This window comes from Cebus imitator, unplaced genomic scaffold (genome assembly GCF_001604975.1).
Source record: "Cebus imitator isolate Cc_AM_T3 unplaced genomic scaffold, Cebus_imitator-1.0 Scaffold277, whole genome shotgun sequence".
NCBI classification, from domain to species: domain Eukaryota; kingdom Metazoa; phylum Chordata; class Mammalia; order Primates; family Cebidae; genus Cebus; species Cebus imitator.
This window is the reverse complement of record NW_016107592.1, coordinates 2,252,711-2,269,577: the sequence shown is the minus strand read 5'-3', so window position 1 is coordinate 2,269,577 and position 16,867 is coordinate 2,252,711. Positions and strand designations below refer to the sequence as shown.

The 16,867-nt window shown below is 43.1% G+C and overlaps 1 protein-coding gene across 4 annotated transcripts in view; it reads left to right on the top strand.

The window, feature by feature from the left end:
- AGO1 (argonaute RISC component 1) overlaps window positions 1-16,867 on the top strand; it is a 42,021-nt gene that overhangs the window by 17,925 nt on the left and 7,229 nt on the right. For 3 of the 4 annotated variants that reach the window (XM_017501084.1, XM_037728704.1, XM_037728705.1), the window contains 7 exons: window positions 506-625; window positions 981-1,112; window positions 1,238-1,371; window positions 5,730-5,914; window positions 13,300-13,459; window positions 13,643-13,733; window positions 14,808-15,002. In XM_017501084.1, coding sequence (XP_017356573.1) covers window positions 506-625; window positions 981-1,112; window positions 1,238-1,371; window positions 5,730-5,914; window positions 13,300-13,459; window positions 13,643-13,733; window positions 14,808-15,002 — 1,017 coding nt within the window. The remainder of the gene's footprint in view (window positions 1-505; window positions 626-980; window positions 1,113-1,237; window positions 1,372-5,729; window positions 5,915-13,299; window positions 13,460-13,642; window positions 13,734-14,807; window positions 15,003-16,867) is intronic. The other variant, XM_017501085.1, reaches the window with a different exon arrangement.

The following is a 16,867-nucleotide window of genomic DNA, read 5'->3' as shown; positions in this document are numbered from 1 at the left end:
TGGAATTCTATAATCCATTTTTTTTTTTTTTGAGACAGAGTCTCATGGTGTCACCCAGGCTTGGGTGCAGTGGTGTGAGCTGGGCTTACAGCAACCTCCACCTGCTGGGTTCAAGCAATTCTCATGCCTCAGCCTCCCAAGTAGCTGGGATTACAGGTGCACGCCACCATGCTCAGCTAATTTTTGTATTTTTAGTAGAGACTGGGTTGGCCAGGCTGATCTTGAACTCCTGACCTCAAGGGATCCGCCCACCTTGGCCTCCTAAAGTGCTGGGATTACAGGCATGAGCCACCACACCCAGCTTGAATTGCTTTTTATATTACGCATGAATATTTTCTAATTTAACTATCAAATGAAACTCAAGAGGAGAATACATGCAGGCATAAGGGATTTTGCAGTTCCCTTCTGCAAAAAGATAGCCAAAGTATCTTTCCTTACTGTGGGGCTCTGGGTACAGGGTGGACTGTACTCAAGCCAGAGCTACCTGTCCTACTCTTTTCCTCAGGTCTGTAACATTGTGGCTGGGCAGCGCTGTATTAAAAAGCTGACTGACAACCAGACCTCGACCATGATAAAGGCCACAGCTAGATCCGCTCCAGACAGACAGGAGGAGATCAGTCGCCTGGTCAGTGGGCCTACTCATTTGCTCAGTCATTGGGGCTGTTGGTAGCATAAATGTTTTAATGCCCCAGCAGGACCTTCCTTTAGGAGAACCCAAGTCTAGATTTGTTGCCTAGGACTCTATAAGGCTGCTCTTGCTTCTTGACCCTATAGCTACTTTGCTTTCTATCCCTTTCTATCTCCTGAATTACTTTCCTGTGTTATTCCCTCTCACTTCCTCATCTTTTACTTTCCACCTCTTTTTAGGACTATTCTTTGCCAACCCCAGCTTCTTTTTAGCGTTCTTTCCTTGGGACCCAGAGGGTGAGCAGTGTTGCCAAGCCCCTGTTCTCCTGAGATTGCTCTTTTTTGTCCTGCAGATGAAGAATGCCAGCTACAACTTAGATCCCTACATCCAGGAATTTGGGATCAAAGTGAAGGATGACATGACGGAGGTGACGGGGCGAGTGCTGCCGGCGCCCATCTTGCAGTACGGCGGCCGGGTGAGCAGGGTCAGGGCCAGACAACATCTTGGGGAATATTGGGGTGGTTGGGTTGTATAGCCAGGGGCTTTTGCTCCCCTACCCACCTGACTCTACTGAGGCTCACCTGGACGCCCCCCTCTGCCTATCCCTAGAACCGGGCCATTGCCACACCCAATCAGGGTGTCTGGGACATGCGGGGGAAACAGTTCTACAATGGGATTGAGATCAAAGTCTGGGCCATCGCCTGCTTCGCACCCCAAAAACAGTGTCGAGAAGAGGTGCTCAAGTAAGGAGGGTATGGTGTAGGGGGTGGAGGGATGGGAAGGACCCTGGAGCTGCCTGCCTTCCCATAGTCCACAGGGGCTGATAATGATCAGTAGTGTGTTCTTTCTGTCTTGACTCTGCCTGCATTGTGCTTTCTGGCTCAAACTTCGACCAATTCCTTTTCTATCCATCTGTGGTCAGGGGAAATTAATAAGGAGCCATATCTATGTCAGAGATGATGATTTTAGGGCATGAATCTCCTAACAGAGGCCTGAATTATTTTATTGTTATAATTATTATTGGTAATAAATAGTAGTAGTGATGACTATAATGTTTATGCCACTATTGTACTTAAGTACCTAACTGATATCCTCTCATGTCATCTTTACAGTGAGTAGGTGGCGATATGTCCATTTTCAGGAGACTGAGGCTCAAAAGAGGTTAAGTAACTTGTCCAAAGTTTGCTTAACATCATCAGGAAAGTGTCAGAGTTGGAAGCAAATCAGATCTGAGCTTCAAAACTTGTGTACCTGATTGGAAACAAAATAGAGCAGCTTGTTCGGCTGGTTGTCAGGGCCTCTGCGCCACCTAGCTGAGGGGTTGGGAGTAGATGGCACCAGTGAGGAAAGCATTATAACCAAATGGTTTAAGGAAACCACAGAGTAATGACTTGAGAAGTCAACAACCCCTCCCCTGGAGTCTTTTTTTTTTTTAAGTTTTGCTGAGATAGGTTTAAAATGCTACAAAACTCAACAGTTAGTTGTTTTCTACATACAGCATACTGTTAGCTGGTTCCTGCCATCTTTTGAAGTGGTTGCTTCTCATACTCTCTGGATCTGGAGTGGGGTCAGTACACTCTAGGGATGAGGAAGAGTTGATGGAGCTGAACATTTTGGCTAGTGACAAGAGTAATGGGGAAGTATGCCATGATGAATTCAGCTTGCCTTAGAGTCATAATGAGAATTCGTTTTTGGCTGGGGTGCGGTGGTGTGTGCCTGTAGTCCTGGCTACTCAGGAGGCTGAGGCGGGATCTCGCCTTAGCCCAGGAGTTGACTGGGCAATACAGATCCTACCTCTTTAAAAAACAAACAAACAAACAAACAAACCTCTAGGCCAGGCGAAGTGGCTTACTCCTATAATCCCAGCACTTTGGGAGACTGAGGCAGGTGGATCACAAGATCAGGAGTTTGAGACCAGCCTGGCCAATATGGTGAAACCCCGTCTCTACTAAAAATACAAAACTTAGCCAGGCGTAGTGGTGCACACCTGTAGTCCCAGCTACTCAGAAGGCTGAGGCAGGAGAATCGCTTGAACCCTGGAGACGGAGGTTGCAGTGAGCCGAGATCGCACCACTGCACTCCAGCCTGGGCCACAGAGCAAGACTCCATCTCAAAAAAAAAAAAAAGTTCTAGCAGCTTCTGATGGATATGTGGACTATGGGCCCTGCCCTTGCTCTTCTTCCCTTACCCCTCACAGATACACAAACACCATCATAATCGTAGCTTCTTGTAAATGGGTTCTTGTCTCCTTTCCTGAGTTCTTTAGCCCCCATTTAAGCTAGGCTGCTTGGCAATATTGGAAAGGCTCCCAGTTTTTTGCCCTTGTGCCATAGTCACTTCATTGGTAGTTCTACTCTCTGTGCAATCCTGTCTTTTTCCCATGTCTTTCCCTTTTCCATTTCTTTTGGGATAATCTATTGTTTTGGCCATTTTAAGGGCATGGGCACCAATAAACGCAGAACCTCAAACTTGGAAGAGTTTATCAGGCATTCTCTTCTCCCAGTGACACCTAGTTGGAAGGGGTAGTAAGAATGTGGCTTGTGCCTCTGGGTCAGTAGTAGCCAGTTAAATCTGTGGTTCTGACTGGGCTAAAGGTAAAGATTTCCAGGTCATCTATGGCAGTGGCTGAGATTGTCCAGGGAGAATGTACATGGTAAGCAGAGATTGAAGATATAACTCAGAGAAACTGGAAGGTAAATAAAGCCAAGTAGTGATGGGATCCAGAGCACCAAGAAGGCATCCTTTCCACTGAGAAGGTAGGGTGAAAAACATGAAGGTGCTGTGGGGTTCAACAAACTAATAGTTGGGGGATGATGGATGAGAGAGTCCTAGATGCAACCCTCAAGTTTTTCTGGCCAAAGAGGCCCTATTACTTTAGCTATGTCACCTTTAGGATAGGATTTTAGGACCTTCTTCATCCATCTCACAATACTTTGTGACCCCCAGAACTGGACACAGTATTCCAAGTGTAATCTGGTCGTAAAGAGAAGATTGGAAATACCACTTTCCTTGAAGTTGAGACCCACTATTCCTGAAATCTAATAATATACTGGCTTTTTTGTAGCTAAATTGCAATTGTATGGAAGGCAGAGAAATGGAAAAAATACTGTTAATGGTCAAAGCCCTAGCTCTTATTTACATGAAATAGTTGTTAGGTCATGTTTTTTTATTCTAACATTCATTTTTAAATTTTTTTTTTGAGATGGAGTTTCACCCTTGTTGCCCAGGCTGGAGTACAATGGCATGATCTCGGCTCACTGCAACCTCTGCCTCCCAGGTTCAAGCGATTCTCCTGCCTCAGCCTCCTGAGTGGCTGGGATTACAGGCATGCATCACCACGCCCAGCTAATTTTTTTGTATTTTTAGTAGAGACAGGGTTTCTCCATGTTGGTCAGCGTGGTCTCGAACTCTTGACCTTAGGTGATCCACCTGCCTCAACCTCCCAAAGTACTGGGATTACAGGCGTGAGCCACAACCTGAAAATTTTTTTTAAGATAATAAATGTAGAGATTAACATGTATCCATCCAGTTTTGTCATATTTACCTTATTCTTTTTTAAATGTAAATATTACAGATAAATTCGATGTTCCTTCATGTCCACCCTAGTCCCATTCCTACCGTCTTCTTTTTTTTTTTTTTTGAGACATAGTCTCGCTTTGTCACCCAGGCTGGAGTGCAGTGATGCAATCTCGGCTCACTGCAGCTTCTGCCCCCTGGTTCACACGATTCTCCTGCCTCAGCCTCCTAAGTAGCTGGGATTACAGGCATGTGCATCATACCTGGCTAGGGTTTTTTTTTGTATTTTTAGTAGAGACAGGGTTTCACCAGGTTGGCCAGGATGGTCTCAAACTCCTGGCCTCAAGTGATCCACCCGCCTTGGCCTCCCAAAATGCTGAGATTATAGGTGTGAGCCACTTTGTCAGCTCCGTTCCTCCCTTCTGATGAAGCCACTATTATGAATTATTGTAACCATCTTATTCAATTTATATATTTTATATACCTATATATAAATGATCTAAAATTTTGCATAACAGCATCAGACTGTATTTACTTTTCGTGTGTGTTTTTACTAAATATGTGAAAAAAATACTTCTCACAAAACTATCGCTATTTATATGCTGTATAATATCTCCTAAACAGTTACTTCTGTTCTCTTCTTGTACATTATTGTTTTTAAATTTAAATGGAAGACTATCACAAATGAAATTTTCTGCTGCCTATCTCAGTTTTTGAGTATCTTTATGTAGCTTGATATTTTTACTCTATTGCATGTATATCCATCCTCTCTTCCAACTTTGTCTTCCTTTCCAGGGTAAAGCTCTAAAGCCAAAGGAAGGAAGCTTAATAATTGGCTCTTAGGTTTCAAAGAACCAGTTAAGAATGAGGGAACTCATTTTTACTGAGCATATCCTGTGCTCCCATCAGTGTTGGAACCTCACTTGTTTTGAGCAGAAAGGCCTTACATATGGGCATCTGCCTATTTCTTTGGACATATAATGGAGCACAGGAATCAGCTGCTTGAGTGGGGCAAGGTGGGAACCCTGAGAATTCCCATAGGTTTGCTTTCTAGGCTTTCTCATCTCCTTGCTTGTACCATGGAACACTTAGCAAGTGCTCTCTTAACTTAGTCAACTATAAATTTATTTTTTACATTAGCTATTATTGTGTGTCATTCATGTTAGAATCTCAGTGTTAGCTGGGTGCGGTGACTCATGCCTGTAATCGCTCTACTTTGGGAAGCTGAGGTGGGAGTATCACTTGAGTCCAAGAGCTTGAGACCAGCCTGGGCAACACAGTAAGATCCCATCTCTACCAAAAAAAGAAAAAAGTTAGCTAGGCATGGTGGCATGCCTGTAGTCCTGTCTACTCAGGAGGCTGAGATGGGATAATTGCTTTAGCCTAGCAGCTTGAGGCTTGAGTGAGCCCAGATTGTGCCATTGTACTCCATCCTGGATGACAGAGCACCTGTCTCAAGAAAAAAACCCGAAAAGCCAATCTCTCAGTGCCTCTCATAGTGCTAAGCACCTAAGCTGGATGGATTTTTGTTGGAAGAATTCAAGTGAGATTCACTGCCTCCTTTGTGACCGTGCTTGTGCTACAGGAACTTCACAGACCAGCTGCGGAAGATTTCCAAGGATGCGGGGATGCCTATCCAGGGTCAGCCTTGTTTCTGCAAATATGCACAGGGGGCAGACAGCGTGGAGCCTATGTTCCGGCATCTCAAGAACACCTACTCAGGGCTGCAGCTCATTATCGTCATCCTGCCAGGGAAGACGCCAGTGTATGGTACAGTTCTCTTGGGACAGTGATAATGATGATAGGACTCTTCTCAGGGTAGCTCCCTGGGGTCTCCTGGGAAGGACTCAGTCTAGATTCTTGGCTTTGACCAGAGCTGTTCCTTAATGTCAGCGCTCCTCTTATAGGAGAAATACCAGCATGTATGAGCCATTGAGTCATCCCAGATCCTAATTACCTGTACACACTCCTTCCCAGCAGCAATTACTGGGGTCCTTTGTGTGCTGGTCTTTTGGCAGGCTAAGCTTGGCCAGGTACAGAGATGGGTTGGTCCAGATTCCTATCCTTAGGAGGGTGTTGTTAATCTGGACATTGTGCAGCACAACCAAGCAGAATATGTGGTGGGTGGTAGTGTCTTGTTGCCTGGTAATTACTTGGAGCTTTTGAGAGGATTGCTGTCTCTCCTCTTTTCCTCTCATTTTTTAGAATAAGAATGACTCTGTAAATTTCTGGCACAGCACTTTTCTTTTATGCCATTTTCCCTTTCTTATCTCTTCTGCTTCAAAGGAATAAGAGTTTCTCTTGCCTTGCTGAACTCCTCTGTGCTCTTATTCCCAATCCATCCTGCTACCTTTGGGACTTCATATTTTTCAACCCTCAAATATATTCAGATACCCCACCCTAATCCACATTACCACAATCTTGCCATCTCTTTTAGCTTTTGTCTTCATATTTCCTTCATTAAACCTTTTGAGGCCTGGTACAGTGGTTCACACTTGTAATCCTAGCACTTTGGAAGGCCAAGGTAGGAGGATCATTTGTGCCCAGGAATTCGAGGCCAGTCTGGGCAACAAAGCAGGACCTCATCTCTGCAAAAAAAAAATAAAGTTAGTGGCCAGGCATGGTAGCTCATGCCTGTAATCCCAGCACTTTGGGAGGCTGAGGCAGGCGGATCACCTGAGGTCAGGAGTTTGAGACCAGCCTGACCAATATGGAGAAACCCCATCTCTACTAAAAATACAAAATTAGCCAGGCATGGTAGTGCCTGCCTGTAATCCCAGCTACTTGGGAGGCTGAGGCAGGAGAATTGCTTGAACCTGGGAGGTGAAGGTAGCAGTGAGCTGAGATTGCGCTATTGCACTCCAGCCCGGGCAACAAGAGTGAAACTCCATCTCAAATAATAATAAAATAATAATAATAATAATAATAATAATAATAATAATAAAGTTAGCTAGTCACGTTGTACACCTGTGGTCTCAGCTATTTGGGAGTCTGAGGCTAGAGGATCTCTTGAGCCCAAGAGGTTGAGGCTGCAGTGAGCTGCTATTGTGCCACTGCACTCCAGCCTGGGTGACGTAGCGAGACCTTGTCTCAAAACAAAACAAAAAAACTTTTTGAATGAGTTCTCTATATTTTCTATGCCCTATACCTCACCAGCCACTTATTCCTTAGCCTCTTTCATCCATCTTGCCTTCTGTCTGCCTTTCTCTTAAATCTCCTCTGCACAGGGTTGCCAATGACTTTTCTTAGTTGTCCTCTTGACTTCTGGATGCTTTCTTCTATCTCTCCTTATTTATTTTTGTCATTACCAGGAATCCATGATGTTCTACAAGTTCCTGTTGTCTGCCTTCTCATTCTGTCTTTACATTTTATTAAAATTCTCATTCATTTTGGTTGCTTCAATCATCACCTATTATTATTATATGTCATTAAAATCTTGATTCAGGCCGGGCGCGGTGGCTGACGCCTATAATCCCAGCACTTTGGGAGGCCGAGGCGGGTGGATCATGCGGTCAAGAGATCAAGACCATCCTGGTCAACATGGTGAAACCCCGTCTCTACTAAAAATATAAAAATTAGCTGGGTATGGTAGTGTGTGCCTATAGTCCCAGCTACTCGGGAGGCTGAGGCAGGAGAATTGCTTGAACCCAGGAGGCGGAGGTTGTGGCGAGCCAAGATTGCACCATTGCACTCCAGACTGGGTAACAAGAGCGAAACTCCGTCTCAAAAAAAAAAATATATTGATTCAGCCCTTGAACCCTCTGCAACTTCTTTCTGTCCCTTTGGCCTCTCTCCCTTTCTTCTTCAACACTTTAGTGATCACGTATTATATATGGAACACTTTGCAAGATCTGGATATATTGGTGAATAAAACAGATACAGTCTCTGCTCTTAGAAATTGTTTTGTTGGACCATCTCTTCAGTAGTTTTTCCTCTCTATAAACCCTTGTTTTTATTGCTACTGTATTTGACATCACAGTTGCTTCAGAGCACCTTTATTCAAACTTTGGAGACAGTTTGTCTTTGCTTCACCTTCGTTGTTTTTCTTCATATTTTTTCTCAAGATGATATGCCCTGCTCTTGAGCCACACTTCTCAGCTGAGTTCTGACCTTCCTTTTGTTGCCCAAGCTGGAGTGCAGTGGTGCAGTCTCAGCTCACCGCAACCTTTCCCTCCTGGATTCAAGTGATTCTCATGCCTCAGCCTTAAAAGTAGCTGGGATTACAGGTGTGCACTACCATGCCTGGTTAGTTTTTGTATTTTTAACAGAGATGTGATTTCGCCATGTTGGCCACGCTGGTCTCAAACTCCTGACCTCAAGTGGTCCACCTGCCTTGGCCTCCCAGAGTGCTGGGATTACAGGCATGAGCCACCATGCCCTACCTCAAGACTTTCTTGAATGGGTTCCAGGTAAGACTTCTTGTGACTGTACTACCAAAAAACTCTTCATTGGTGCCTATTACTGCATAAAGGGTTTTCGCGGACCTGATCTTAGTTTAACGTTTACAGCTTTATTTGCGCTGTTCACTTGCCACTCATGCTGGAATGATTGCTGGTTCTCGAATTGTAGAATATAACTGAGTTTGAATTTAATCCTGGCTATACCGGTCAACTGGCTTGGACACATTACCTAACCTTTCTGAGCATCATGAATTAATTATTTAAAAAGCAGAATCTAGCACAGTGCCTGGCATGTAGCTGACACTCTGAGTACTCATTTCTTGTCTGTGCTTTTCAATCTCTGGTTTTGTTCACGTCATTCGCCTTTGCCTGGATTATTTGCGTCCTCTTCTTGTGCCCCACATGGCCTTTAAAATTCTCTCCATCCTTTAATACCCAATTTAAACACTACTTCTTTTTTATTATTGGCATTCCACCTGGAGAGTGAACTTTTCTTTTTCTGGATACCTCTAGTTTATCAGGCTACTGATCAGTTACTACCTTGCTTGATACTTTGTTGCGGAATGGATCTGATTCTGCTCTGAAATCTTTCCTCTGTGTATGCATACCTAAGTTAGTGCCTTTCAGTGATATAATACTCAGTAATTAACTTATGGAGAGAAGTTGTTTGATCTTCAGTGCTTGTCTTTCTTGGGCCCTTGTATGGATGATAAGGATGCTTTTTAGGAGAACTTCTTTGAGTGAGTATTCATGTTTCTGATTTCCCTCCATTAAAGGGAAAATCCAGTGTTTTGGCTTGGGAATGGTACAGCATGCTTGGGAAAGACAGTACTTAATCAGAATTTTCCCTTTCCTGGGCTCAATTATATTATACTGCTCTCTAGCCTCAAGTATTTTATAGGGACTTTGAGTTTCTTTCATTTACATGCAGTTCCTTGATTATACCACCCGGACAATCTGACTGCTGCCCTTTTTCTGCTGGCTTAGTTCCTAGACAATGGAGTCATTTGCCTAGGAACTAAGCCAGCAGGAAAGAGCAGTAGTCAGATTCTTCTGAAGACTCTTCACCATCCCTCCTGGGGGGTTGGGTGAAATGGCCTCCTCCTTGTGATGATCAAAGCAAGGTCCCATTGGCATTTGGTTGCCCTGAGAGTATAGAAGGACAGTGTCACATTTGCCCCGCTCTGATCTGGTACTATCCCTATCTTGTCTTTAGTATATTTAATTGCTTCCTCTCCACTAAGTTGATATTATTGGGCTTTCTTAATGTAAACTTTTTATTGACTCAGATAGATAGATAGATAGATAGATAGATAGATAGATAGATAGATAGATATCTTACATGTTCAGCTTGGTGGTATTTCATAAAGTGTCACAACAGCATAACCAGCACCCAGTTCAAGTAGCAGAACCTTACCCAGTCATTACAACCTCCTACCAATGGTAACCACTGTTCTGGCTTCTAATACCATAGGTTAGTTTTGCCTGTTTTTAAACTTTATATAAATAGAATCATACAGTGTATAATTTTTGTGTGTGTCTGGCTTCTTTCATGCAACATTAAGTTGTGGTTTGTTATAGTTTTTCCATCAGATTAATATACCGTAATTTCTATTTATCCATTCTATTAATGGATTACTGTATTTGGATTGTTTCCAGTTTTTCACTATTAAAAACAATGTTTCTACGGCTGGGCGTGGTGGCTCATGCCTATAATCTAAGCACTTTGGAGGCCAAGGCGGGCGGATCACCTGAGGTCGGGAGTTCAAGACCAGCCTGACCAACATGGTGAAACCCTGTCTTAAAAAAATAAAAATAAAAATAATGTTTCGGTGAATACTGTTCAATGTGTCCTTTGAACATATATAACCATTTTTGTTGGGAGTATGTCTAGTAGTGGATTTTAAGTATGCCAATTTATACTTTTACCAGCTGTGTATAGGAGTTCTAGATAGTTCATGTCTTTACCAAACTTGGTATTGTCTTTTTCTTTTTTTCTTTTCTTTTTTGAGACAGAGTCTCATTTTGTTGCCCAGGCTGGAGTGCAATGATGCCATCTCAGCTCACTGCAACCTCTGCCTCCTGGGTTCAAGTGATTTTCCTGCCTCAGACTCCTGAGTAGCTGGGAGTACAGGCATGCACCACCACGCTCAGCTAATTTTTGTAGTTTTAGTAGAGACAGGATTTCACCATGTTGGCCAGGCTGGTCTCAAACTCCTGACCTCAGGTGATCTGCCCACCTTGGTCTCCCAAAGTGCTGGGACTATAGGTGTGAGCTACCACGCCTGGCCTTTTTTATCCTAGTCATTCTTCTGGGTTTTTAGTCATATTATTGCATTGTGCATTTAATTTGAGTTCCCTGATGACTAATAAAGTTTAGTATCTTTTTTTTTTTTTTTGGAGATGGAGTCTCGCTCTGTCACCCAGGCTGGAGTGCAGTGGCACTATCTCGGCTCACTGCAGCCTCTGCCTCCTGGGTTCAAGCAGTTCTTCTGCCTCAGCCTCCTGAGTAGCTGGGACTCCAGGCGCATGCCACTATGCCTGGCTAATTTTTTGTATTTTAGTAGAGATGGGGTTTCACCACATAGCCCAGGCTGGTCTCGAACTCCTGAGCTCAGGCAATCCGTCCACCTCAGCCTCCCAAAGTGCTAGGATTATAGGTGTGAACCACTGCACCCAGCCTAGTATCTTTTTCTATGTGTATTACACCTACCTTTTCTGCTCTGTAAGTTGCCTTTTTGCTTGCTTAATGCTGACTTTTGTTGAATAGAACCTATAAATTTTAATGTAGCCAATTTATTAATATTTTACCTAGTAGTTCTATGTCCTGTTTAAGAATCCCAGGGTCATGAAGGTATTATTTTAAGTTTTTTGAATGATTAAAAGAAAAAAACTTTCATATTTAGAACTAATCTATCTCTAAATGGAGCAAAAATTGTTGCTTTTCTTTTCTGTGGCGGTAGTGCAGAGCTTAGACTCTTAGCTTTCTACCCACACCTAGATTCAACAAATGTACCCAAGGTAAAAGCAACTGTAGAAGATAGTTCACCTCTGAGATTTTTTTTTCTCCCTCTCTGGAATTTTACCCCCTTAAAAAGGTGATTTTTGTATTTTATCTGGTTTTTCTGAACGTTGTCTGGAGAACTGGCTTGCCACTATTCCATCTCTCTTGGAAGTAGACATGATCATTTTAAACATGCTCAAATCTCTTCCACTGAAAGCATACCAAATTCTTCGTCAGCCCTGCATTTTCTTTCTGGGACCTTAAATCACCAAACAATTTTTGCCTCCATACGCTAAATTTTTTTTTAACCTTAATATCACTAATTCCAGAGGACCTTTCTGGTCCTAATTTTACTTCATCTCTTTGACACATTTCATTTTGTTGACTACCTGCTTTTTCTTGAAACATTCTCTTTCTTCCCTTGGCATTCGTGATACAACACTATCTTGGTCTTCCTTCTAGCTTTCTGGATTATTTGTACTTTGCTGATCATCTTCTTGTTCTGCCAAAATTGGGAGTTCCTCAAGATTCAGATCTAGGTTGTTTTCTCTTTTTACTGTTTTATCTTCCTTGGTGATCTCAAGAGCATCCCTTCAATTACTATCTGTACCTAAATATCACACAAATTTGCATCTCCATTTCAGACCGCACTCCATTTCAAACCACAAGACCCATTTGCTTAGTTGATATCCTTACTGAGATGACAAAAAAACTACTTCAGACTCAAAATGTCTCACAAATAATTTATGGCCTATTTTTATTTATTTATTTTTCCTAGACGGAGTCTTGCTCTGTATCTATTTTTACTTATTTATTTATCCAAGACAGAGTCTTGCTCTGTCACCCAGGCTAGAGTGCAGTGTTGTGATCTCGGCTCACTGCAGCCTCTCTCTCTCAGGTTCAAGCGACTCTCCTGCCTCAGCCTCCCGAGTAGCTGAGATTACAGATGTGCACCATCATGCCTGGCTAATTTTTGTATTTTTAGTGGAGACAGGGTTTCACCATGTTGACCAGGCTGGTCTCGAACTCCTGACCTCGTGATCCACCGGCCTTGGCCTCCCAAAGTGCTGGGATTACAGGTGTGAGCCACTGTGCCTGGCCAGCCGATTTTTATTGCAAAAGCTGGAAACTTAAAACTTATCCTTAAAATTTCTCTTTTCCCTTACTCACACATGTAGTGTATAATTTGAGTCTCTTAAATATCTGTGGAATCCATTAGTTTCTCTTCATCTCAACAACTCACCTGTCTTCTTAATCTCAGTTACCCTTATCTCTGGTAGGTCAGCCTAATGACCACATTCTTTCTCTTTCAACATGCTCCGCTTGCTCTTCTTTTTAGCTGCTATGGCCTTTCCATTTCTCAAACACAGCTATCTTCTAGCAGGGTGCATTTTTGCGTATTGTTCCCTCTACTTGGAATGCTCTCTCTCAAACTCCCTGTCTCCTCTATGTCCTTTGCTGTCCTTAGATTTCATTTTAATCATTACCTACTCGAGAATCCTTTCCTAACTAGATTTTTACTTCCTATTTTATGTTGTCATTGTTCCATGAAGTTTTCTGTTGTAGCATTTATCAGTGTTGTAATTTTCACGATTTTTAAAATTAGTTATATTTAGTAAGCACTATGAGAGTAGGGACCTTATGTGTTTCCTGTCATCGTGTTCCCTACTACCTCGTATACTGCCTGGCATCTAGTAGGCATTCAGTAAATATTTGTTGACTGCACTAATCATTTCTCTCCCCACCCCTAGCTGAGGTGAAACGTGTTGGAGATACGCTCTTGGGAATGGCTACCCAGTGTGTGCAGGTGAAGAACGTGGTCAAGACCTCACCTCAGACTCTGTCCAACCTCTGCCTCAAGATCAATGTCAAACTTGGTGGCATTAACAACATCCTAGTCCCACACCAGCGGTATGAACTCTGTTGTCCACTTTGCCCTTGTCAAGGTACCATGCTGGGGATTGATGAAGAGACAGGACCCTGGCCAGGCAGAGTAAATCAGACACAAGTGGGAGAAGAACAGAGTGGGTATTGGATGGTGCCAGCCAGAGAAGACCCAACTCCTCACCATTTTGTTTTCTCTTCCTTGCTCAGCTCTGCCGTTTTTCAACAGCCAGTGATATTCCTGGGAGCAGATGTTACACATCCCCCAGCAGGGGATGGGAAAAAGCCTTCTATCACAGCAGTGAGTGACATTATCTAGTTGCCTTATAAGGTTCTCCTCTTCATTCTGAGTCCTCAAAACTGCCCATGATTTCCTTCCCTCAGCTCTGGCTCTTGACCCTTCATAAGACCTTCTCCATTTAGCTCGCTATTCCCCTTACCCACTCCCTTGATACCTTCGTAAAGGCAGCTCTGTATGGTGTCTTTTTTCAGGGAGAGCATTGAGAGGGTAGCCAGAGACTTGGCTCATTCTGCATCACTCTTGCTTTGCATTTTGAATTTCCCTCTTTCTCCATGCCTGCTTTTGGGATGTAGGGGAGGGACTATATCTTCTCTGAAATCCCTTTAAAGGGAGTTACTTAGTTGCTGGGAAATATCCTTTCCTCTGCCCACCCTCACCCCGATCTGTGTAGTAGATTAGCTGTTTCTCCTATCTCTCTCCTGACTTTTGTACTCCTTGTCTCTTAGGGGCTTCCAAATTGCTAGGGATCAGACCTTCCTTCCCACTTATATTTCCTTAACTCTCACATTTCTGTAGGCACACTGGTCTTAACCTCAGTAAGTACTGGGAAACCCTATAATATTCTTATCTTTGTTTTCCTTGTGGCCATCCCTCCTAGGCTTTGGTCACCGTCCCCTTTGTAAATGGTGTTACTTCCATCAACCACAAGAACACTCTTACTATGGTCATGATTCCTGGATAGCTTAGCATTTGAATGGGAAAAAGGATAAACTTGGGACTGGATAAGGTCATTGTTTGATCTAGTAGTGCTAAACCTTCACATGCTCCTCTGCAAAGGGGAGGGAAATCAATTTATCAAGTACCTACTGTGGGCTAGGTCCTGTGTAAGGCACGTAATATGTACCACAGTAGCACTGCAAGCAGGTGTTCTTATCGCCATCTGAGAAGAGGGAAAAGATCAGATAGATTGAGTAACTTCTGCTTGTATGATAGAATAGAGGTTGAAACCAGGGCTCATTGAATCCCAAGCCCTACTCATTCAGTTGCAGTTTTCTTGCTAAGAACCCTTTCCGCAAACCCATAGCCTGATAGTGAGGGTGAAGGTTCTAGGGGCTAATCCTTTCTCTCTGTCAGGTGGTAGGCAGTATGGATGCCCACCCCAGCCGATACTGTGCTACTGTGCGGGTGCAGCGACCACGGCAAGAGATTATTGAAGACTTGTCCTACATGGTGCGTGAGCTCCTCATCCAATTCTACAAGTCCACCCGCTTCAAGCCTACCCGCATCATCTTCTACCGGGATGGGGTCCCCGAAGGCCAGCTACCCCAGGTAGGGCCCACAGCAGGTGGAGAAAACCTTCACGTCAAGGTCAGAAAGCTAGGTGCTATGACCTTTTCTAAGCTATTGGCACTGAGAGGTGTGTCACTTTTTAGGGAGCTTTGCTAAATGGGGTAGACTTGGGGGCAAGGATCGCAACTGCAGGGTGGAGTACACAAGCATCTACAGATTTTTCTTCTCATAATAGAAGACCCTCAGTGCCTATTTAAGTAGTTGGTTCATGTTGGAGACTGATTTTTTAGACCAGTGATTCTCAAGTGCTAGCGTACATCAAGATCGCCTGGAGGGCTTGTTAAAACAGTTTTAAGGGCTCTACCCATAGAGTTTCTGATTCAGTGAGTCTTGGATGTGGGCCACAAATTTACAATTCTGACAAGTTCCTAGCCTTCGCTGATAGTCTGGAGACTACATTTGAGGACTAATGCTGTTGACCTTCCTTCATAATATTCCTCCTATTCATTCTCACTGCCAGCCTTCATATATTTTTTTTACTTCTATCCTGAACTAGTATCCTTGACTACCATTTAATAGTATTATAATTACTATTCCAGTGAACTTCTTATGTGCCATGAACTGTGCTAAGCACTTCACATATATGTATATATTTTCTAAATCTAAGTGAGTGGAAACATATTCTGTTTAATGCTGTACGATAACCCTATGGAATAATAGTTTGTTTCCATTTAACAGGTGATCAAACAGGCTTGGAAATGTTAAATGATCCTTTAATGTCATCAAAGCTAATTAGGAGTGGAACTGGGATTCAGATACATTGGTCTGATTCCAAAGTTTATGTTCTTAACTGTTATGCCTAATTTCATTTTTTATTTTTATTTTTTGAGGCAAAGTCTTGCTCTGTCACCCAGGCTGGAGTGCAGTGTGATGTGATCTTGGCTCACTGCAGCCTCTACCTCCCAGGCTCAAGCGATTCTCTTTCCTCAGCCTCCTGAGTAGCTGGGACTACAGGTGTGAGCCACCACACCTAGCTAATTTTTGTATTTTTAGTAGAGACGGGGTTTCACCGTGTTGCCCAGGCTGTTCTCAAAATCCTGACCTCAAATGATCCACCCGCCTTGGCCTCCCATAGTGCTGGGATTACAGGGGTGGGCCACCATGCCTGGACATTGTACCCAATTTCTAATCCAGTATTTTCTAAAACGTCAGACACATTTATCATATCACATACCTGTTCACAAGTGTCTAGGGGCTTCATATAGCTTTGGGTTAAAATTCAAACTGCTTAGCAAAGCAATCAGTAGTTATTAAGCCCAGCTAGGTTTTCTATACTTTTACCTAACTGTCTGTCTTAGTCTTTATAACAGCTTTGTGAAGCAGGTCTTAGTAACATTAATAGACGTGGAGAAAATGAGACTTAGAGGGGTTGAATAACTTGCTCAATATAATACAAGTAGATAAAGCTTGGATTTAAATCTAATTCTAATTGATTCCAAAGTCTGTCCTTCTCTACCATACAGTTTTGACTCTCTATATCTGACATCCACAGTCACAGGCAACTATTGCCTATGATTGTTTACTTCTGGCTTTTCCCTTAGCTAGTCCATTTTCTTATAATACTGCTGCTTTGTAGGACTGAATTCATCTACTCCCTCTGCACCCATTCTGGAACTATATGTCTGTTCTTCTCTGGTGGTCACAACCTGTCTGTTCTTGGAGCCCAAAGGGGAATTCTCATTAGCCGTTTGATCCTGAGTGAAACTAACTTTGGGCATTGTGATTTTAGTGATTTATTTATGAACCTTGGTTCTGTGTCTTGATATTAGGTCTCTTGATACACAGGAACCAGATAAGTGTTGTCTTCTGATGCCAAGCCTCCTGGCCCTTTTTTTTTTTTTTTT